This window comes from Lissotriton helveticus, chromosome 3_1 (genome assembly GCF_964261635.1).
Source record: "Lissotriton helveticus chromosome 3_1, aLisHel1.1, whole genome shotgun sequence".
Lineage (NCBI taxonomy): Eukaryota > Metazoa > Chordata > Amphibia > Caudata > Salamandridae > Lissotriton > Lissotriton helveticus.
In genome coordinates this window covers 95162386-95187783 of record NC_136061.1, presented here as the reverse complement: position 1 = coordinate 95187783, position 25398 = coordinate 95162386, and the positions used below count along the sequence as shown (strand labels likewise).

The following is a 25398-nucleotide window of genomic DNA, read 5'->3' as shown; positions in this document are numbered from 1 at the left end:
AAATACAAAACCAAACTAACATTTTAATTGGTTCTAAATTTCAACACTTTCAAATGTGTTTTCCCCATGCAATTTTCCATAGGACATTTACATACGTCTACAGCCTGAATGGCTGAACGGAATTACACCAAACTTGGCAAAATGGTACATCAAACCTAAGAGGTCAGGAAGGATCTACTATGCCCACTTATGGTCATTTCCCCCTTCGCTTTGGCCTCCTCTTGTCTCTCAATCCTACCGAGAGACAAGATGGCGGCCGCTACGGACTGTTTGGAATGTTGACAGACGCCGGAGAACCAATCAGCTTCGCAAAGCTCCGTAACGCGAAAAGTACGCGAAGCGGAGCGCTGTTACAGATATATATCTTTTTTTGAACGTTAATTTCTCAAAATCCACTGGAGCACATATATTGAGACCTAGCAAAGGCACATCGGGCTACCAGTCCCTAATATTTTGCCAAGTTTCGTGCAAATCCATTCAGCCGTTCGATTATTATTATTATTTTTTTTTTTTCTCCGCGGGGCCCTTTTAAAACCTCCACATCAAACGTAGGGGGTCAGCGAGGATCTACTATTCCCCCTTATGGTCATTTGCCCCTTCGCTTTGGCCTCCTCTTGTCTCTCGATCCTACCGAGAGACAAGATGGCGGCCGCTACGGACTGTTTGGAATGTTGACAGACGCCGGAGAACCAATCAGCTTCGCTTCACAAAGCTCCGTTGCGCGAAAAGTACGCGTACTGGAGCGCTGCCCGGTCCGCTGTTACAGATATATATCTTTTTTTAAACGTTAATTTCTCAAAATCCACTGGAGCACATATATTGAGACCTACAAAAGGCACATCGGGCTACCAGTCCCTACAATTTTGCCAAGTTTCGTGCAAATCCATTCAGCCGTTCGGGCTAAAAGTGAGGCCAACCGACATATGGAAAACTCAATGTTAAAAACACGTTTTGGGACCCCCCTTTTTTCTCGGCCCCCCCTTGACGAACCCCCCCCCAAATTTTCAAGGGCTGCTCAGAAACAAAATGTGCCATTTTCCTGAAAATTTCAGCCAATTCCGTCCACAAACGCCAAAGTTATTAGACATAGAATTTTCAAAAATCCCATAGAGAAAAAATCCTAACTATATATACCTACTGGCGACCGCCAGTAGGTAATAAAAATAAATAAATATATATATATGTATATATATATATATATAAATAAATAAATAAATAAATATATATATATATATATATATATATATATATATATATATATATATCCAACACTTGCAGGGACCAACATTTTGAGTGAAGCCACACAGATTCTGATAATTGCTGTCACCTCTTTTATTCGTAAATTCGGCATCCCGCCAGCAGGACCCACCGCAAGAAACTGTCCCAATTATTTTCGCCAGACGCGTTTCAGGATGATACTCCTTTCTTCAGTGGCATAGGAACTGGAAGATGAGCGCCGCTGCAACGTGCACACTCAATAAGTAACCGCACCCGCCAAGGTAGGCGTGGCCTCAGGGGCTTCTGGATGCTGTAGTGCATTGCCGTCAATCCCAGTGGATGCGCTTTTCATTTCCAAATTGTTCAAAGTACAAGGGTGTATTAAGTCTTGTGGGGGACCTGCCCCGCTTTGTGGATGTCAGAAAGCAATGCAGTTCAGGCCTCCTGCTTAGGCTCTTGCTGCCTCTGTCCTGACTCGAGCTGCACCAGTGTGATGCCGCTGCAGGTCCGCAATCAAGCGGCTGGCTTCACTCAACGACCGGGTCGACCGTCTTTAAATCCAACACTTGCAGGGACCAACATTTTGAGTGAAGCCACACAGATTCTGATAATTGCTGTCACCTCTTTTATTCGTAAATTCGGCATCCCGCCAGCAGGACCCACCGCAAGAAACTGTCCCAATTATTTTCGCCAGACGCGTTTCAGGATGATACTCCTTTCTTCAGTGGCATAGGAACTGGAAGATGAGCGCCGCTGCAACGTGCACACTCAATAAGTAACCGCACCCGCCAAGGTAGGCGTGGCCTCAGGGGCTTCTGGATGCTGTAGTGCATTGCCGTCAATCCCAGTGGATGCGCTTTTCATTTCCAAATTGTTCAAAGTACAAGGGTGTATTAAGTCTTGTGGGGGACCTGCCCCGCTTTGTGGATGTCAGAAAGCAATGCAGTTCAGGCCTCCTGCTTAGGCTCTTGCTGCCTCTGTCCTGACTCGAGCTGCACCAGTATGATGCCGCTGCAGGTCCGCTATCAAGCGGCTGGCTTCACTCGACGACCGGGTCGACCGTCTTTAAATCCAACACTTGCAGGGACCAACATTTTGAGTGAAGCCACACAGATTCTGATAATTGCTGTCACCTCTTTTATTCGTAAATTCGGCATCCCGCCAGCAGGACCCACCGCAAGAAACTGTCCCAATTATTTTCGCCAGACGCGTTTCAGGATGATACTCCTTTCTTCAGTGGCATAGGAACTGGAAGATGAGCGCCGCTGCAACGTGCACACTCAATAAGTAACCGCACCCGCCAAGGTAGGCGTGGCCTCAGGGGCTTCTGGATGCTGTAGTGCATTGCCGTCAATCCCAGTGGATGCGCTTTTCATTTCCAAATTGTTCAAAGTACAAGGGTGTATTAAGTCTTGTGGGGGACCTGCCCCGCTTTGTGGATGTCAGAAAGCAATGCAGTTCAGGCCTCCTGCTTAGGCTCTTGCTGCCTCTGTCCTGACTCGAGCTGCACCAGTGTGATGCCGCTGCAGGTCCGCTATCAAGCGGCTGGCTTCACTCGACGACCGGGTCGACCGTCTTTAAATCCAACACTTGCAGGGACCAACATTTTGAGTGAAGCCACACAGATTCTGATAATTGCTGTCACCTCTTTTATTCGTAAATTCGGCATCCCGCCAGCAGGACCCACCGCAAGAAACTGTCCCAATTATTTTCGCCAGACGCGTTTCAGGATGATACTCCTTTCTTCAGTGGCATAGGAACTGGAAGATGAGCGCCGCTGCAACGTGCACACTCAATAAGTAACCGCACCCGCCAAGGTAGGCGTGGCCTCAGGGGCTTCTGGATGCTGTAGTGCATTGCCGTCAATCCCAGTGGATGCGCTTTTCATTTCCAAATTGTTCAAAGTACAAGGGTGTATTAAGTCTTGTGGGGGACCTGCCCCGCTTTGTGGATGTCAGAAAGCAATGCAGTTCAGGCCTCCTGCTTAGGCTCTTGCTGCCTCTGTCCTGACTCGAGCTGCACCAGTGTGATGCCGCTGCAGGTCCGCTATCAAGCGGCTGGCTTCACTCGACGACCGGGTCGACCGTCTTTAAATCCAACACTTGCAGGGACCAACATTTTGAGTGAAGCCACACAGATTCTGATAATTGCTGTCACCTCTTTTATTCGTAAATTCGGCATCCCGCCAGCAGGACCCACCGCAAGAAACTGTCCCAATTATTTTCGCCAGACGCGTTTCAGGATGATACTCCTTTCTTCAGTGGCATAGGAACTGGAAGATGAGCGCCGCTGCAACGTGCACACTCAATAAGTAACCGCACCCGCCAAGGTAGGCGTGGCCTCAGGGCTAAATTTCAACACTTTCAAATGTGTTTTCCCCATGCAATTTTCCATAGGACATTTACATACGTCTACAGCCTGAATGGCTGAACGGAATTACACCAAACTTGGCAAAATGGTACATCAAACCTAAGAGGTCAGGAAGGATCTACTATGCCCCCTTATGGTCATTTCCCCCTTCGCTTTGGCCTCCTCTTGTCTCTCAATCCTACCGAGAGACAAGATGGCGGCCGCTACGGACTGTTTGGAATGTTGACAGACGCCGGAGAACCAATCAGCTTCGCAAAGCTCCATAACGCGAAAAGTACGCGAAGCGGAGCGCTGTTACAGATATATATCTTTTTTTGAACGTTAATTTCTCAAAATCCACTGGAGCACATATATTGAGACCTAGCAAAGGCACATCGGGCTACCAGTCCCTAATATTTTGCCAAGTTTCGTGCAAATCCATTCAGCCGTTCGATTATTATTATTATTTTTTTTTTTTCTCCGCGGGGCCCTTTTAAAACCTCCACATCAAACGTAGGGGGTCAGCGAGGATCTACTATTCCCCCTTATGGTCATTTGCCCCTTCGCTTTGGCCTCCTCTTGTCTCTCGATCCTACCGAGAGACAAGATGGCGGCCGCTACGGACTGTTTGGAATGTTGACAGACGCCGGAGAACCAATCAGCTTCGCTTCACAAAGCTCCGTTGCGCGAAAAGTACGCGTACTGGAGCGCTGCCCGGTCCGCTGTTACAGATATATATCTTTTTTTAAACGTTAATTTCTCAAAATCCACTGGAGCACATATATTGAGACCTACAAAAGGCACATCGGGCTACCAGTCCCTACAATTTTGCCAAGTTTCGTGCAAATCCATTCAGCCGTTCGGGCTAAAAGTGAGGCCAACCGACATATGGAAAACTCAATGTTAAAAACACGTTTTGGGACCCCCCTTTTTTCTCGGCCCCCCCTTGACGAACCCCCCCCAAATTTTCAAGGGCTGCTCAGAAACAAAATGTGCCATTTTCCTGAAAATTTCAGCCAATTCCGTCCACAAACGCCAAAGTTATTAGACATAGAATTTTCAAAAATCCCATAGAGAAAAAATCCTAACTATATATACCTACTGGCGACCGCCAGTAGGTAATAAAAATAAATAAATATATATATATGTATATATATATATATAAATAAATAAATAAATAAATATATATACTCCGTATGCGTGTGAATATTTCTAATTAATTAACATCGGCAAATCCTTGCCCGACGCGTTTTGGAGCCCAGCTCCTTTGTCACGGGTCAACAAACATTTGTCTCAATAAAGTATATAAAGAAAACATAAGTGAAGACATTACCAAAAACATTAACATTGACATAGGACTCCTGCACCACATCAATGGGTAAGTAAACATAGTCGCCATTTTGTAATGTGTTTTACATTCCCTAGAGATACTGTTTGTACACTGGATATCTTATTTTGTTCAATTAATGCAACAATTTTCATTCTGATTTTGAATGTCACATCAGTTCATTCAATATGTCTATAAGTTATAAATGATCATTTAAACGTGTAAATCAAAATTCATTATTACACATGGTATACGTATTATTTGGCATTTTTTTACGCTTTGTTTCGTTATTTACGTTTTTTTGCAATTGTTTTATGTCAATTCCGCCCCAGTGGGCTTACTAATTGTAGATTAACAATAGACATACAAGTATTATTATTCAGGATTATTGCAGTATAAATTTATATACATTCTTTCCAATTCTGCCCAAGTGGGCGGTTTTGTCTGGCAACACTGGCTTCTTTATCAATTTCACAATTTTTTAAACAGATGATGGTGTCTCCGTCTCCTATAATAAAATACATATATACATGTAATCAGTATTCATCTTAAAAAATTCATATACAGAACAAAATAATTACAAGCTACTTTAGATCATGGAACAGTGCAAATGATTATCCCAAATGGACTTCAAGCTCTTCATCCTTATTTAGCCCTAAGGGATACATCGTCTCGTATTTTATAATCTTTTTGGATTCACGGCGCCTAAGTTCTTTTAGATGATTCCCTCCTCTTTCCCCTTTCGGAATTCTATCAAGTGCACAGAATTTCAAGAGATCTACATTTTTGTTGTGCTTTTCTTTGAAGTGCCGAGCTATCTGATACTGCTTATCCTCATTCACAATAGCTCGTCTATGCTCAAGAACACGTTTTTTCACCTGATGTATGGTGCTTTCTATGTAAATTCTTGGGCAGGGGCACATCAAGGCGTATACACAGAAATCAGACTTACATGTTAGATGTTTATCTATGATATATGGTTTCTGGTGTATGGACAGATCTATTTGCTTCATGTTGTTACTATGTTTGCAGGCTTTACATGCCCTACAAGTATAGAATCCTCTTACTTGTGATTTTTCAGTCTTGTCCCGCAACTCACTGCTGCACAACATGTCTCCTAAAGATGTGCATTTCCTGTACGTTATTTTTGGGTTCTCACCCAAACACTTTTTAAGGGTCATGTCGGTTTTCAGGACATTCCAAAACTTTTTTAAACAACGTCGTACTTCCCAGGCCTGGTTACTGAACGTTGTAATAAAACGTAATGGAACGTTGGTGTCATTGCCATCATTTTTATCAACCAACAGATCTTTTCTATCTACGAGTTGAATTTTATCACATGCCTGTTTAATAATCTTTTCTGGATAACCTCTATTCCTGAAGCGCATAGACATAATCTTCATTTCCTCCAAGAAACTTATGTCTGTGCTGCAATTACGTTTCGCACGTAACAACTCCCCATACGGGATGCTGTTCACCAAGTTTCTAGGATGGCAGCTGTCGGAATGTAGTAGGCTGTCGCCTGATGTTTTCTTCCTAAACAGCCTGCTTTCTAATCTCTCCTCATTTACAGAGATCTCTACGTCTAGGAATTCGATTCTCTTTTTATCCATTGTACTTGTGAATTTGAGATGTACTCAAACTTTGAATGATAATGAGTTAAATCTCAAATTCACAAGTACCATGGATAAAAAGAGAATTGAAAGGGGAGAATTTGCCAGGCGTTCTTTTTCCTTTATAGCGTATTTAATCAGCAACTTGAGCATTACGGTGGAACACTCATGGTTGTTCCGAGCCCATCCCTCGATTAATTCTGGATCCGGGTCTACAAATGTTGGTGTCACAAAGATTCTTAGCCCTCTCGGGACCATTTTGGCATCCACATACTTTTGTAGGACTGTTGCTTCTCACCATTTGACTTGTTCTAGCTTTGCCGCCTTCCATAGTTTATCCCACAGTGTCTTTTTATTTTCAGAGGTACTATCAGTTGTTATACCTTGCCTCATTGCGCCGTTTGCACTGCTGTCCCTTTGTACAAACAGCATTTCTGCTGCCTGCCTTCTGGTAGCCTCACGATCTGCCGATAACATTATGGTGGTTTTAATGATCCCGTTTTCTTTGGAATCAAATGCGCTTGTTTTTTCCTTAGCGCTGACACACACTTCCTCGGCAAAGAGCAGCCGCTCCGTCGGTTCCATCTGCAGGATGACACGCTCCCTCTGTTTTCAATTTCTCTCCCCACTCGATGTCAGAGTTTTCTCTTGCCGTGAGACTCCCGCGATGACCCTCCGGTCCCGCTGGTGGTCCCGCTGCTCGATACTTGCTGATCCCGGTGATTTCACTCACATGAGGCGCCGTGTCAATTCCACGGGCAGAGTAATTTTCCAACCGGAAGAACTCACACTCGATTCGCGATACCTCTGCCTCTAGTTGACGGTGGGCTCCGGTGAGGTAGCGAGCCTCCCAAATTGCAGCAACTCCTTCGTGAATTCTTTTGAACGAAAGAACCGAGCCCAAACTCCGTATGTGTGTGAATATTTCTAATTAATTAACATCGGCAAATCCTTGCCCGACGCGTTTCGGAGCCCAGCTCCTTTGTCACGGGTCAACAAACATTTGTCTCAATAAAGTATATAAAGAAAACATAAGTGAAGACATTTCCAAAAACATTAACATTGACATAGGACTCCTGCACCACATTAATGGGTAAGTAAACATAGTCGCCATTTTGTAATGTGTTTTACATTCCCTAGAGATACTGTTTGTACACTGGATATCTTATTTTGTTCTTTAAATGCAACAATTTTCATTCTGATTTTGAATGTCACATCAGTTCATTCAATATGTCTATAATTTATAAATGATCATTTAAACGTGTAAATCAAAATTCATTATTACACATGGTATACGTATTATTCGTTATTTACGTTTTGTTGCAATTGTTTTATGTCAATTCCGCCCCAGTGGGCTTACTAATTGTAGATTAACAATAGACATACAAGTATTATTATTCAGGATTATTGCAGTATAAATATATAAACATTCTTTCCATATATATATATATATATTTTTTTTTTTTCAATATATATGAATGCCCGAAATTGGACTTTGTTTGTAGGCTTTGCGGAAGCAAAAACAAAAAGGGCATATGGCAGCCGCCAAGGATTGGACTTTGGTCAGGACTCCTGCATCTTTAACACCGTCACTGCGGCGGCTATTCCGCCGCAGTGCTACGGGTTTTGAGCGGCCGCGCGGCGGGCGCATGCTGGTGACGGAACCGCTCCGTCACCAGCGTCGGTTGAGCTGTGCTCGTGATGGAGCGGTTCCGTCACGGCCCGCCCCGTTCAATAGAACCTTCAGCGCAGGCACGGAATTCACGCCACGCATGAGCGTTCTATCGAGCTGGGCGGGCCATGACGGAACCGCTCCGTCATCAGCACAGCGCGACCGAGGCTGATGACGGAGCGGTTCCGTCATCAGCACCAAAGGGGTTAAAAGGCATACTATGGAGCCACGGTAATCAGCAGCAGGAAAATCGGCATCACCCAGTGGAGGGTAAACACTGAATAAACCTAAACTCTCCACAAGTACCATCATGCAAGAGTTCAGCCCATCGGGGCTTCCACCAGGGGGCAAGAATTATAAAATCAGTAACTACTTGTGTGGTGCGTTTTCCGGGATGCTTTGGCTTATCTTTGAAAAAGGTCAAATGTGACCGAAATGCATCAGAACTGCCAACGCTGCATTTTTAATAAATTGAAACTTTTCCTTACCGTGGAGAGTGCGGCTCATTTTCTTTCAGAATGGGGAGAGACTTGTATGATATTTATATATTCAAACAACAACAAGATCCCTATACCTGGGGTGATTAATACATTTCACAGACATGAGTAAACATCACTTCAGATTTTATTTTTAACATACCGAAGTGGACCCCTGCTATCTATCGCAGTGTGGTCAATCCTCTAATGTCTGATTATCCCCACTTAATCTATTGTTCCAGAAAATTAAATACTAAAGTCTCTATACAACCAGTGTCCAGGGTGATGTCCAACAAATGTCTGCCTTTTTTAATGGCAGTACATCTATCCACACTTCACCACATGTGCACAAACCTAAAAAGGAAAAATGTGTGGTGGAGAGGAAGGCACCTCACGGGCGAACAACCCTCGGGGATGTTGGCAGATGTTGCTAACTCAAAGCCCCTTTCTCATCATCGGTTGCCTTTCAATCCAAACAAAAAACAAAATGAATACAACACATAAACTGAAATGCGTGTGCAGGTGCAAAATAAAGAGTATCACAACATTAACTCATAACGGACAGAGTGACATAAAATCGACAGCCACACCCACTCAATTACTTTATTCTTAGATTCAGTGTGAGCTGAAGAGTTAAAAGAGAGGTTGGTAGCTTAATATCGCCTACCAGTACCTGATACCGACATGTTTCACTGCCCCAAACATTTCGGCAGATTCATCAGGGTCTTCAACACTCGGTCACTGCACCAATTTTTTGAACATCCTTTCTGGACACTGTTGGATCGAGACATAAATAAAACCAAAGACATGCCCACGAGTCAATATGGATTCATAGGTTTCCACATTAAACTGAAGGTTGCAAATATCCTTGTAGTGATGTAACTGAAAAGTAATCATTATAATTACCCCAGGCCAGCATGGGCAACTCATACCGGCCGACCAAATCACACTTAGAATCGTTTAAAATCGATTGCACTGTCAATCTATAGGGAATGAGAAAAGATAGTATGAAACATTCAGACCCTATACAATGAAACTGCACAACAGCGCTAATTTCACTCGTGTTTTATACCAAATCCTTGAAAATACTGGGGCCCGTGGCAACCTTAACTGCGCAATGTGACCACCAAGCGCGGGCAGATTGGATCCGCACAGTCTCATACAACGCGCCGCCACAGTCATCTTTCACCAACGTGAGGGGCGCGGTGCATCAGAACATACAAACACAAAAATACGAAGCGCCTCGTTGTGTAGCTTCAGCCCTAGCTGCGCAGTAACACTACATAAACTGACTATCCGTTTGTTATAGAAGCTGAATATGTCCATCTACCAGCCCCCACTCCTCACCGTACGTTATGGTAACAGGACCGTATCTCATCCCAGGAACCCCGCGTACTTGCCGGCATCTGTATTTAAAGGTTACCGGCAAAGTCCGGTCACGTGCTAAATCGCGCATGCGCACAAGGGGACGCTACGGTGTGGAATTGTAGCGCCATTTTGGAATGGCTAAATCCAGCATTAGTCGCCCTAATGTCTGCAAGCCCCTATCCTCGGCCAGACCATTTACTTGTTAGTATTTTCATTTAAATCTATGTAGGCTATCGCGGCACCCTACTGCCTGCAAGTATATGTAGATGACTTGATTTCCAAGTTCTCCATACAGTGATCATCAATTCATAGCGCCATCTTAGAGTGGGGCCACTCACCATTTCTATTTATTGTACAATCTGAGATGTTGCGCTATCTCATTACTGGGTACTTTAAATGGTCCTCAATTACAATTGCTACCACAACAGACATTAGTACTAGGCACACCGCGCAAACCATCAAGAAATTAAACTGGGAAACGGTCAAGGGCAGGGGTGTCTCTCCATAACCAAACTCAGTCAGGATTCCTCCCTGGTTACTACTAATCAATTCGAAGAGCAGTGTCTAGAACACAGGTAATAGCCCAATGGCTGGTTATATGTTATAACAATAGTGCCAGGGATGGGTTTCTCATGAGGCAGGGATTAAGTGGTATCCCGCTCTCTCTCATTAACCCCTACCATAATCCATTAGCATGCAGGTCCACTCATGACAGAGCCCACCAGACGTCTTTCTAGGCAGGCACCAACACCCTTAGAGGTGACGGTTGGTCAACAAGGAGCGCATAACAAAAAATCGGTGAGGGGTCTTTTCGGGTGTTTAGGGGGGACACACCCAACAACAGGTGTTTCTTCTCGACTGGTCCTTAGAGGTCTATTTCACTCGATTCCACTCAAGGATTTCGTTCAGGCCTCCACTGTCAGTGCGTTCTCTATATATCCATCTAGCTTCCTTGCTAAGCAACGCTGTTTCCATGTTCTGTGGGTTGCCTTTAATAACCTCTAGCACAGTCCATGTGAAATCATGTTTTTCTTTGTGGCAGTGCTGTACCAACTTGGTGGTCAGTTTGCCCGCCTTGATTGTGCTAAGGTGTTCCTGAATGCGCACCTTGATTTTTCTCGTGGTGAGGCCGATGTATTGGAGGCCACAGCAACATAGCAGTCTATACACCACATTCGTGGTGTTGCAGTTGCTAAAGTGGTTAAAAAACCACACTTTACCTGTACTCAAGGTCACACTATTGCTTTTTTTAGTGAGGGGGCAGACCGAACATGTCCCACAGGGATAGTGTCCCTTGGGCAAGGTAGTAGACTCTCTCTTCTGTGGTGCCAGGGTACGAGTATGAACTAGTTTGTCTTTAAGGTTAGTTGCTCTCTTAAAGGCAAATCTAGGTGGTGGCATGCGGAAGTCTTTTGTGGATAATAAGTCCCAGTGTTTCCTGATCGACTGCCTGATTTTTGTTGCCATAGGATCGAACGTCATAACCACCGGAAGGCAGTCTCTTTTTCTTTGCTTGTGTGTTCCAGTAGGACACTCCTAGGTGTATTGAGAGCCCTTTTTCTAGCGTTCTTCACTACTTTACTGGGATAGTTGCGCTGCACGAGTCTAGTAGTAAGATCTTGTGCTTGCTCCAAGAAGCCACTCGTACTGGAGCAGTTCCTCCTGTACCTCAGGAATTGGCCCACAGGGAGGTTGTCGCGGAGGGCTCTGGGGTGATATGAATTGTACAGGAGGAGGGAATTCCTGTCTGTTGGCTTTTGGTGTACTCTGGTATTCAGACCACCCTCCAACCCTGTCTCAATAACTAGGTCCAGATAAACCGCACTAGTGCGGCTGTAGGTCCACGTGAATTTTAGGCTCTCATCCTGCGAGTTGAGCCATCTCAGGAACTCCACTAGGGATTCTTCAGTGCCCTCCCAGATACAGAGCACATCGTCTATATATCGCCTCCAGAGGCAGATGTGCCGCTGGAAGGGGTTGGTATCAGGATAAACAATGTGCTCCTCAAATCTACCTACATAAATACATGCCAAGCTGGGGGCCATTGTCGCCCCCATCGATGTTCCAGAGGTTTGCAGGTAGATCTGGTCCTTGTATCCGAAGTAGTTCCTTGTCAGTGCAAGCTCAACACATTCCATGACGAATGATTGGGGCGCATCATAGGGCCACTCGAGATCCCCCAGTGCGCGCGCTGCTGCCACCAGCGTCGCGTCCTGGGGGATACTCGTGTACAAGGACTCGATGTCGATGGTTACAAGGAACTGGTTGTTTGAGTCATAAGGGGTCTTTTCTATGATGTTTAACACATCGGTGGTGTCCTTAATAAAGGACCGTTGGTTAATCACCGACTCCCGCAAGAAAAAATCCGCAAACTGTGAAAGAGGCTCCAACACAGATTGTATCCCCGACACGATGGGCCTGCCGGGCGGGGGGCGGGTCGGCTTGTGAATCTTTGGTAAGATGTAGAAAGCTGGAGTCCTGGGGGTGTTATTCACCAGGAACTCCGCTTCCTTTACCGAGATCCATTTGTTGGTTTGGGCTCTATTAACCATTTCTCTTATGGTTACGAGCAATTGATCCACCGGATCTTTACTCAGAGGTTTGTAGTTGGAACGAACATTCAATAGACGGAACACCTCTGTCTCATAATCCTGAGTGTTAAGGACCACCACCGCACCCCCTTTATCAGCTGACTTGATTGTCAACGAACGGTTTTTCTCTAGTCCTCTCACTGCCTCCCAGTCCTCTTTAGACATATTAGAGTAATGAGAGTGTTCCTGGGATTTCTCAAAGTTCTCTATATCATTCAGGACTTTTTCCTCGAAGACAGACACTTCAGGGCCCACAGCAGAACCAGTAGGACAGAAAGTCGACGGTTTCTTCAGGTTGGTACCTCGGAACGAATTGATGTTTTGTTCCTTCTCTTTTTGAGCGAAGAATTTCTTGAGCTTGATTTTCCTCAATGTTTCATGAAACTCCACGCGACATTTGAACGAGTCATGTTTTGGGGTGGGGACAAACCCCAACCCTTTGTTGAGTACTCTTTCTTCACTGGTTGTCAGAATGTGATCTGAAAGGTTGACTACAATACTCTCGTTTAATTGTCCGTTCGTCCCCGACTGCGGGTCACTCTGGGTGAGAATGTCTGCCATTGGGGTGTCGAGCTGCCTCTCCCTCGACCTCGCCCTGTGGCGCCCCTCCCCCTGTTGTGGTTGGATCTCTGTCCCTGCTCTAAAAAAGCACGTAATAGTGTACCCAAATCTTTGGTCTGGCGGTTTTGCTGATTAAACCGCACCCTACTATTTTGCTGGGGTTCCTCCTCTTCCTCACTCGAGGTGTTATCAAATGTCCAGTTGTTAGGTGTACGTCTCTGCTGTTGTCTCCCACCCCTACCTCTGTATCTGCTATTTGTGTTCTGCTGGGCAGGTGCTTGTTGATAGTATTCTTCCTTAACGTAAGGGAATGCCCACTCGTGAGTATACCTTTCTAAGTTCTTTGTCAAACCTTTTATCTTCTGGTTGACCATATAATTTTTATACTCAACAAGGTCGTCCTGGATTTTTTGCAAGTGCTCCTTGCTGTCCACTAGCGTGGTGTCTTTTGAGATCTTCTCTTCCAAATCGAGGATCTCTTTCAAGAGCTCCTCGCTCAGTCGCTGAGCGGTGCTGATGATAAGGATGAGCCAGTCCCTCGTGCACTTATTGGCAATGAAGCTCCAATCCGTGCGGAATTTTTTGTCGTCGAGGAAAATGCGTGGCTCAATCCTGACTATAAGGCTTGGTGGTGTTACTCCCGCCGTGTAGTACTCTGTCATCAATGCACCATGCAATGCTATTCGGACCTGATTTTTCTTTAATGTGGAAAGTTTCTCCCACTCTTCTCTCACAGATACGGATCCCCGTAATGGAGCCCCTAGCATCAACGAGGGGCCTGACAGAATCGCAGATATCTGCTCTTCCGAGAAGGCCAGGCAGTTCTTATCCATTTATATCAGCACTATCAAAACACCCCAGGAGGTTAAACAACCCAAAGCAGTGTATCTTCCAGGGACAAGGAAATAGTTCCACCCAAGGGAAAATGGAGGAATAATTCTGTATATATGCAACCAACCCCAACCAGGGGAAACCGGCAAAGCCACACGGGCCGAGCTACTGACTATCTCAATGGCACGTCTCTGCGGTTAAAAAGTTTCAATTTTAAGACTCTCACGGCTGAGCCGCCGTTCACCACAAACAATAACACGAAGGAGCCAAGAGGGGTCTGGAAAGGTATATAAGGGATCGCCCTCCACTCTAAACAGTCAAACAAAAACAAGATCCCTATACCTGGGGTGATTAATACATTTCACAGACATGAGTAAACATCACTTCAGATTTTATTTTTAACATACCGAAGTGGACCCCTGCTATCTATCGCAGTGTGGTCAATCCTCTAATGTCTGATTATCCCCACTTAATCTATTGTTCCAGAAAATTAAATACTAAAGTCTCTATACAACCAGTGTCCAGGGTGATGTCCAACAAATGTCTGCCTTTTTTAATGGCAGTACATCTATCCACACTTCACCACATGTGCACAAACCTAAAAAGGAAAAATGTGTGGTGGAGAGGAAGGCACCTCACGGGCGAACAACCCTCGGGGATGTTGGCAGATGTTGCTAACTCAAAGCCCCTTTCTCATCATCGGTTGCCTTTCAATCCAAACAAAAAACAAAATGAATACAACACATAAACTGAAATGCGTGTGCAGGTGCAAAATAAAGAGTATCACAACATTAACTCATAACGGACAGAGTGACATAAAATCGACAGCCACACCCACTCAATTACTTTATTCTTAGATTCAGTGTGAGCTGAAGAGTTAAAAGAGAGGTTGGTAGCTTAATATCGCCTACCAGTACCTGATACCGACATGTTTCACTGCCCCAAACATTTCGGCAGATTCATCAGGGTCTTCAACACTCGGTCACTGCACCAATTTTTTGAACATCCTTTCTGGACACTGTTGGATCGAGACATAAATAAAACCAAAGACATGCCCACGAGTCAATATGGATTCATAGGTTTCCACATTAAAGTGAAGGTTGCAAATATCCTTGTAGTGATGTAACTGAAAAGTAATCATTATAATTACCCCAGGCCAGCATGGGCAACTCATACCGGCCGACCAAATCACACTTAGAATCGTTTAAAATCGATTGCACTGTCAATCTATAGGGAATGAGAAAAGATAGTATGAAACATTCAGACCCTATACAATGAAACTGCACAACAGCGCTAATTTCACTCGTGTTTTATACCAAATCCTTGAAAATACTGGGGCCCGTGGCAACCTTAACTGCGCAATGTGACCACCAAGCGCGGGCAGATTGGATCCGCACAGTCTCATACAACGCGCCGCCACAGTCATCTTTCACCAACATGAGGGGCGCGGTGCATCAGAACATACAAACACAAAAATACGAAGCGCCTCGTTGTGTAGCTTCAGCCCTAGCTGCGCAGTAACACTACATAAACTGACTATCCGTTTGTTATAGAAGCTGAATATGTCCATCTACCAGCCCCCACTCCTCACCGTACGTTATGGTAACAGGACCGTATCTCATCCCAGGAACCCCGCGTACTTGCCGGCATCTGTATTTAAAGGTTACCGGCAAAGTCCGGTCACGTGCTAAATCGCGCATGCGCACAAGGGGACGCTACGGTGTGGAATTGTAGCGCCATTTTGGAATGGCTAAATCCAGCATTAGTCGCCCTAATGTCTGCAAGCCCCTATCCTCGGCCAGACCATTTACTTGTTAGTATTTTCATTTAAATCTATGTAGGCTATCGCGGCACCCTACTGCCTGCAAGTATATGTAGATGACTTGATTTCCAAGTTCTCCATACAGTGATCATCAATTCATAGCGCCATCTTAGAGTGGGGCCACTCACCATTTCTATTTATTGTACAATCTGAGATGTTGCGCTATCTCATTACTGGGTACTTTAAATGGTCCTCAATTACAATTGCTACCACAACAGACATTAGTACTAGGCACACCGCGCAAACCATCAAGAAATTAAACTGGGAAACGGTCAAGGGCAGGGGTGTCTCTCCATAACCAAACTCAGTCAGGATTCCTCCCTGGTTACTACTAATCAATTCGAAGAGCAGTGTCTAGAACACAGGTAATAGCCCAATGGCTGGTTATATGTTATAACAATAGTGCCAGGGATGGGTTTCTCATGAGGCAGGGATTAAGTGGTATCCCGCTCTCTCTCATTAACCCCTACCATAATCCATTAGCATGCAGGTCCACTCATGACAGAGCCCACCAGACGTCTTTCTAGGCAGGCACCAACACCCTTAGAGGTGACGGTTGGTCAACAAGGAGCGCATAACAAAAAATCGGTGAGGGGTCTTTTCGGGTGTTTAGGGGGGACACACCCAACAACAGGTGTTTCTTCTCGACTGGTCCTTAGAGGTCTATTTCACTCGATTCCACTCAAGGATTTCGTTCAGGCCTCCACTGTCAGTGCGTTCTCTATATATCCATCTAGCTTCCTTGCTAAGCAACGCTGTTTCCATGTTCTGTGGGTTGCCTTTAATAACCTCTAGCACAGTCCATGTGAAATCATGTTTTTCTTTGTGGCAGTGCTGTACCAACTTGGTGGTCAGTTTGCCCGCCTTGATTGTGCTAAGGTGTTCCTGAATGCGCACCTTGATTTTTCTCGTGGTGAGGCCGATGTATTGGAGGCCACAGCAACATAGCAGTCTATACACCACATTCGTGGTGTTGCAGTTGCTAAAGTGGTTAAAAAACCACACTTTACCTGTACTCAAGGTCACACTATTGCTTTTTTTAGTGAGGGGGCAGACCGAACATGTCCCACAGGGATAGTGTCCCTTGGGCAAGGTAGTAGACTCTCTCTTCTGTGGTGCCAGGGTACGAGTATGAACTAGTTTGTCTTTAAGGTTAGTTGCTCTCTTAAAGGCAAATCTAGGTGGTGGCATGCGGAAGTCTTTTGTGGATAATAAGTCCCAGTGCTTCCTGACCGACTGCCTGATTTTTGTTGCCATAGGATCGAACGTCATAACCACCGGAAGGTAGTCTCTTTTTTCTTTGCTTGTGTGTTCCAGTAGGACACTCCTAGGTGTATTGAGAGCCCTTTTTCTAGCGTTCTTCACTACTTTACTGGGATAGTTGCGCTGCACGAGTCTAGTAGTAAGATCTTGTGCTTGCTCCAAGAAGCCACTCGTACTGGAGCAGTTCCTCCTGTACCTCAGGAATTGGTATTTGAATTTTAGGCTCTCATCCGAAGTATCCGAAGTAGTTCCTTGTCAGTGCATCTCGAGTGGCCCTATGATGCGCCCCAATCATTCGTTATGGAATGTGTTGAGCTTGCACTGACAAGGAACTACTTCGGATACAAGGACCAGATCTACCTGCAAACCTCTGGAACATCGATGGGGGCGACAATGGCCCCCAGCTTGGCATGTATTTATGTAGGTAGATTTGAGGAGCACATCGTTTATCCTGATACCAACCCCTTCCAGCGGCACATCTGCCTCTGGAGGCGATATATAGACGATGTGCTCTGTATCTGGGAGGGCACTGAAGAATCCCTAGTGGAGTTCCTGAGATGGCTCAAGTCGCAGGATGAGAGCCTAAAATTCACGTGGACCTACAGCCGCACTAGTGCGGTTTATCTGGACCTAGTTATTGAGACAGGGTTGGAGGGTGGTCTGAATACCAGAGTACACCAAAAGCCAACAGACAGGAATTCCCTCCTCCTGTACAATTCATATCACCCCAGAGCCCTCCGCGACAACCTCCCTGTGGGCCAATTCCTGAGGTACAGGAGGAACTGCTCCAGTACGAGTGGCTTCTTGGAGCAAGCACAAGATCTTACTACTAGACTCGTGCAGCGCAACTATCCCAGTAAAGTAGTGAAGAACGCTAGAAAAAGGGCTCTCAATACACCTAGGAGTGTCCTACTGGAACACACAAGCAAAGAAAAAAGAGACTGCCTTCCGGTGGTTATGACGTTCGATCCTATGGCAACAAAAATCAGGCAGTCGATTAGGAAACACTGGGACTTATTATCCACAAAAGACTTCCGCATGCCACCACCTAGATTTGCCTTTAAGAGAGCAACTAACCTTAAAGACAAACTAGTTCATACTCGTACCCTGGCACCACAGAAGAGAGAGTCTACTACCTTGCCCAAGGGACACTATCCCTGTGGGACATGTTCGGTCTGCCCCCTCACTAAAAAAAGCAATAGTGTGACCTTGAGTACAGGTAAAGTGTGTTTTTTTAACCACTTTAGCAACTGCAACACCACGAATGTGGTGTATAGACTGCTATGTTGCTGTGGCCTCCAATACATCGGCCTCACCACGAGAAAAATCAAGGTGCGCATTCAGGAACACCTTAGCACAATCAAGGCGGGCAAACTGACCACCAAGTTGGTACAGCACTGCCACAAAGAAAAACATGATTTCACATGGACTGTGCTAGAGGTTATTAAAGGCAACCCACAGAACATGGAAACAGCGTTGCTTAGCAAGGAAGCTAGATGGATATATAGAGAACGCACTGACAGTGGAGGCCTGAACGAAATCCTTGAGTGGAATCGAGTGAAATAGACCTCTAAGGACCAGTCGAGAAGAAACACCGGTTGTTGGGTGTGTCCCCCCTAAACACCCGAAAAGACCCCTCACCGATTTTTTGTTATGCGCTCCTTGTTGACCAACCGTCACCTCTAAGGGTGTTGGTGCCTGCCTAGAAAGACGTCTGGTGGGCTCTGTCATGAGTGGACCTGCATGCTAATGGATTATGGTAGGGGTTAATGAGAGAGAGCGGGATACCACTTAATCCCTGCCTCATGAGAAACCCATCCCTGGCACTATTGTTATAACATATAACCAGCCATTGGGCTATTACCTGTGTTCTAGACACTGCTCTTCGAATTGATTAGTAGTAACCAGGGAGGAATCCTGACTGAGTTTGGTTATGGAGAGACACCCCTGCCCTTGACCGTTTCCCAGTTTAATTTCTTGATGGTTTGCGCGGTGTGCCTAGTACTAATGTCTGTTGTGGTAGCAATTGTAATTGAGGACCATTTAAAGTACCCAGTAATGAGATAGCGCAACATCTCAGATTGTATAATAAATAGAAATGGTGAGTGGCCCCACTCTAAGATGGCTCTATGAATTGATGATCACTGTATGGAGAACTTGGAAATCAAGTCATCTACATATACTTGCAGGCAGTAGGGTGCCGCGATAGCCTACATAGATTTAAATGAAAATACTAACAAGTAAATGGTCTGGCCGAGGATAGGGGCTTGCAGACATTAGGGCGACTAATGCTGGATTTAGCCATTCCAAAATGGCGCTACAATTCCACACCGTAGCGTCCCCTTGTGCGCATGCGCGATTTAGCACGTGACCGGACTTTGCCGGTAACCTTTAAATACAGATGCCGGCAAGTACGCGGGGTTCCTGGGATGAGATACGGTCCTGTTACCATAACGTACGGTGAGGAGTGGGGGCTGGTAGATGGACATATTCAGCTTCTATAACAAACGGATAGTCAGTTTATGTAGTGTTACTGCGCAGCTAGGGCTGAAGCTACACAACGAGGCGCTTCGTATTTTTGTGTTTGTATGTTCTGATGCACCGCGCCCCTCACGTTGGTGAAAGATGACTGTGGCGGCGCGTTGTATGAGACTGTGCGGATCCAATCTGCCCGCGCTTGGTGGTCACATTGCGCAGTTAAGGTTGCCACGGGCCCCAGTATTTTCAAGGATTTGGTATAAAACACGAGTGAAATTAGCGCTGTTGTGCAGTTTCATTGTATAGGGTCTGAATGTTTCATACTATCTTTTCTCATTCCCTATAGATTGACAGTGCAATCGATTTTAAACGATTCTAAGTGTGATTTGGTCGGCCGGTATGAGTTGCCCATGCTGGCCTGGGGTAATTATAATGATTACTTTTCAGTTACATCACTACAAGGATATTTGCAACCTTCACTTTAATGTGGAAACCTATGAATCCATATTGACTCGTGGGCATGTCTTTGGTTTTATTTATGTCTCGATCCAACAGTGTCCAGAAAGGATGTTCAAAAAATTGGTGCAGTGACCGAGTGTTGAAGACCCTGATGAATCTGCCGAAATGTTTGGGGCAGTGAAACATGTCAGTATCAGGTACTGGTAGGCGATATTAAGCTACCAACCTCTCTTTTAACTCTTCAGCTCACACTGAATCTAAGAATAAAGTAATTGAGTGGGTGTGGCTGTCGATTTTATGTCACTCTGTCCGTTATGAGTTAATGTTGTGATACTCTTTATTTTGCACCTGCACACGCATTTCAGTTTATGTGTTGTATTCATTTTGATTTTTGTTTGGATTGAAAGGCAACCGATGATGAGAAAGGGGCTTTGAGTTAGCAACATCTGCCAACATCCCCGAGGGTTGTTCGCCCGTGAGGTGCCTTCCTCACCACCACACATTTTTCCTTTTTAGGTTTGTGCACATGTGGTGAAGTGTGGATAGATGTACTGCCATTAAAAAAGGCAGACATTTGTTGGACATCACCCTGGACACTGGTTGTATAGAGACTTTAGTATTTAATTTTCTGGAACAATAGATTAAGTGGGGATAATCAGACATTAGAGGTTTGACCACACTGCGATAGATAGCAGGGGTCCACTTCGGTATGTTAAAAATAAAATCTGAAGTGATGTTTACTCATGTCTGTGAAATGTATTAATCACCCCAGGTATAGGGATCTTTTTGTTGTTTGACTGTTTAGAGTGGAGGGCGATCCCTTATATACCTTTCCAGACCCCTCTTGGCTCCTTCGTGTTATTGTTTGATATTTATATATATCATACATATATACATACATATATATATATATACATACACACACATACACATATATATATTTCATATTGTACATAGCTACAATCCCCGGAAGATATCAAACATCTGAATTCCACGCTTATTAACACTCAATCTTGGCTGGCAGATAATCACCTCAAACTAAATGCTCTGAAAACCGAGTTCCTACTCATCTCACCCCCGGCGAAAATTTCCACCACCCAAACATGGCTCAATAACCTAACAGCACTCAATGTCCAACCTACCATCGTGGATTCGGCGAAATCCCTAGGCATCACACTCGACGCCAAGCTCAACATGCAGCAGCACGTTAGCAAAGCAACAAAAGCAGCTAATTTCCAAATCAACACATTGAGGAAAATTAAACCTTTCCTCCCTGCCGAAGACTTCCAAACTGCTGTACAAGCTCTAGTCATCCCTCGAATAGACTACGGAATTGTGGCCCTCAGCGGACTCCCGCTATCCACAACTGCACCCTTAAGAGCCTCCCTGAACGCTGCAGCAAGACTCATTACTGGCTCAAGAAAACATTTGCATATATCCCCAGACTTAAAGTCTCTAAAATGGCTGCCTTTTGAAGCCAGAATACAGCTAAAAATTGCAGTTATGACACACGCGGCCGTGCACCACAATGCACCCAACTACCTCGCTCAAAAGTTGTCTATATCAGGAGGTTCGAGATCCAATAGAAGTACAAAAAACCTACTCCTGAAACCTCGTAGATTCCGGAAAGAGAAAACATACAAGCGCTCCTTCTCTGGAATGGCACCCAGGATCTGGAATGCGCTCCCGCCTGAAACTAGGCTGATCTCCTCCACTGCACTCTTCAAGAAAGAGGTGAAAACCATCCTTCTGGCCAAGATCTCCTGAACCTTATTGGTGCTGGATCAGAGACTCTGCATTGCTTTGTATCTCTGTTCTCCTTGTCCTCTGGCACTATACTTCTAACTTGATGTTGTCACTACCATTATATGATACACGTTGGTTTACTGATTCACTCTCCCGATGCCCCCACTCAGTGTTCTCGCTACACTAAGACCTTGGTATAAGCCATCCACACACCCAAGGTGCACCTGAACACCTCTGTAGTGGGATCAATGACTTGTACCGTCTTATATTACTTGTTTACCTGATTGTATATTGATATGTTTTATGTATGTTACTATTATCCTACCACGTTAGTGACTACTATACTGCTCCCATTATCTCTGTTCACTCCTACTGCCCCTACCCTGTCTTTGTGAAGCGCTCTGATATCTGTAAGGATCTTGTTCGCGCTATATAAAACTTTGAATAAATAAATAAATAAATAAATAAATATTGTTGATTCTATTAACCCCTTGGCATCTTGAGTAATTCCCCCACGGTGCGGAGGGGGGGTGAGGGAGGGGGTCCACGTCCCAGCTGTGCTCATGGCGAGCTCAGCTCATCATGACTCACAGTGAACCTGTGCTCATGACGAGCTGAGCTCGTCACAGACCCTCCCACTCATTAATTCTCCTGCACAGGCGGGGAATTAGCCACACGTGGGCGGGCTGCGGGTGTTATGACGAGCTCCACTGTGACTCATGACGAGCTGAGCTCGTCATGAGCATGCAATGGGTTAATAAAATATATATTTGTTTATAAATTGCAATATCTTTATGTGATTTGATCTTTATTATGTTATGATATACAGTATATTGAGAATAAAGAATAAAGTTGCTAAGGATTTACAATAATATTAGAAGCCTTGTACACAGACATTCCGCAGGATGAGACTATCACAACAATCAAGGCGTGCCTCCTGGAAGAAGTATGGACATCCATCACACAGGTGAACTTCATAATTGAATGTGCAACCCTGGCATTAAAAGAGAACTTCTTTCAATTTGAGGATCAGCTGTTTCATCAAGTACAAGGCACTTCGAAGGGGAGCACTGTTGCTCCAAGTTTGGACTGCATCTGCATGGCTGACTGTGAACGTCTATATATCTCCATGGATCCCAACCCATACAAAGGCAACATCAAACTGTGGCGTCACTACATTGATGATACTATGATCTTTTGGAATGTTGTCCAGGATACATGAGAAGCCTTCTACACATGGATCAACTACCTAAATCCATACTTAAGATTCACCAAGACTGTGTCCAACAGCGAACTACCATTCTTGGATCTCAAAATTTCAGTCGATAACGGTAGACTGTCTAATACCACTTACAAGAAAAAAACAGACTGCAATAGTTTACTATTTTATGACAGTGCCCACCCGAAAGCTTTATAGGATAATCTCTCCTATGGACAGTTTTACGTTTATGTTGTAATTGCAGTAACATCAGGGATTATGATTAGCAAGCCACACCACTAAGCCAAAGCCTACAAGCCTATTCTAACCTAATACGACTAGTGAATACGAATTGGAAAAGGGCCAGGAATAACCACAGGGAAGGCCTCCTGGAACCTAGGATCAAACAAGAAGAAGACATTCTTACCTGTGCCACTACATTTATGCCAAACTTAAACCTGATCCAGAGAATAATACGGAAACACTGATGCATATTTTATTCAGGAACCTAAGAAATCGCCAAACCCCAGTTTGCTTTCAAAGCCACTAAAAATCTGCAGGACCTCTTGGTGCATACTAGATTCCAGGCTATTCTCAAATCCGTAGGAGTGGTCTCCCTTACTGAAAACCCATTAGGTTTTTAAAAAGAACCCTCACCCAACAACCTAGATAGTGGCATGCTTCATCATTGGGTTCCCACCTGGGGGGCTTAGTGCCTCCTACGTGTTCTCCAACCCCTGATTACAGCGGAGCAGTATTTTTGTGAAAAGAGGTGTTTATTGAGTGCAAACCTTAAAACTGCCTCCAGGATACTAAACAAGTGGTGTGGACCAAATTGCTTAAGAAGTTCCGTAACATAGATACCCGTAGGAGGCGGTGCTTTTAGTCACACTTGGGTCGTGGTCGGCCACCTGTCCAGTAACCTCCGTCCACATACCTGCGAGGATCCTGGAAGGGATGAAGGCACAGCTGTCCTGGCTGATGAGGGGTGAAACCCCGAAACCGGTCCTAGGATGCTTGTTTCTAGTCCAGGGAGGACCTGGCTTAGCAGTTCAGGCTAGATTGCTCCCATTGGGTACAGGGTCAAGACTGATTTGCTTATGGCTGGGTTCACACTGGAATGGCATATGGAGCAAAACATTTTTTATTTAGGCCTAGATCTCTGAACTGGGGTGAGTCTTTGAGATTGTTCTGCATTCTGTACATCAATTGTGCTTTTTGCGCTTGTCATTTCAAAGCACATGCACCCTAATAAGCACACCCACTGCCATATTCCCTCCTGTAGGTCGGCAGAGGAGGCTAGTTCACGGCATGGATACCACAAGATCCACACGAGTTGTACACATTTTGTGTATATTTGTACTGTTGTTTTGGCTCCCCTTAAGGCCATGCTCATTTCACACCGGTACATACCTCTTGTACCAGTTTCTCCCCCTGCAGTAAGGCGTGATCCTCCACGTCCCCTAAGGGCATTACTCCTTCAACTTCTCTTTTTCCGACTTTGCCAATGCTTGTTGTTATTTGCATTAACATAAGAGCAAATCTTAAGAAAATCTTGTTACCTCTAATTGACATGTATTATTGTGATGTTCTTATTGACTTATCTATTTTTGTAAGTTAGGAATACTCTTATGCGTAAGATTATCTTAGGTTACAAGACTTTTATAAATCAAGCCCTAATTTTTATATGTACATGAATTGTAGCTAAGTTGCTGATTGTATATTATTTGTATTTAAATTCATGTATATTCTTAATATTTATTACCAAATTTAAATTCAAATTTTCACTGGCCATCTCCTATAACAATGTTGCACACTTGACCCCTCATTCCATAGATTTTAAAATTATGTTCTGTGTGCCTACAGTATTTTTTGCATGGATCAGGATTTTATCGTTATGTAAATCAACATATCTAGTGTTATCGCAAGGCATAATTGACCAGGGAAAACCTGGTGAAATTTGTCTTGTGAAGATTGCTCCAAATGAGAGATTGTATACATAAATTGTGAGCAAAATACATATCCCACATGTTATGTCTCATTTCAAGGCTGAAAGTCTGAAGTTGTAGTAAATATTGCACCAAGTAAATACTACATCCTGCTGTATCAGTAATTTCCAATATGCAGTAATTACCACACAGTTCCGCTCTCGTCATCATGAAACCTTCAGTAGAAACAGATCTTTCCTAATGCCTATGTGAAATTCATGCCGAAAAGTGAAATTCTAATTTATTTTATTCATTATCTTTTAGCACTGACTCATGACCTCAAAACCAAGCAAGAGGAACTGAGCCAGGAAGGTAAGAATGGAAACCACCTATCTTCCTAGATGTATTAACTGCAACAGTTATACCCAGAAAATCCCACAGGCCAGCACTGTCTTGTTCTAGGAAACCAGCCATGGTTGGGCTGAAGTAGGCACAGTC

The 25398-nt window shown here is 44.6% G+C and overlaps 1 protein-coding gene across 1 annotated transcript in view; it reads left to right on the top strand.

The window, feature by feature from the left end:
• Positions 1-25398, top strand: part of CCDC92B (coiled-coil domain containing 92B) — a 233373-nt gene that overhangs the window by 115653 nt on the left and 92322 nt on the right. The window contains exon 2 of the mRNA XM_078683531.1: positions 25225-25272. Within this exon, the coding sequence (XP_078539657.1) occupies positions 25225-25272 (48 nt within the window). The remainder of the gene's footprint in view (positions 1-25224; positions 25273-25398) is intronic.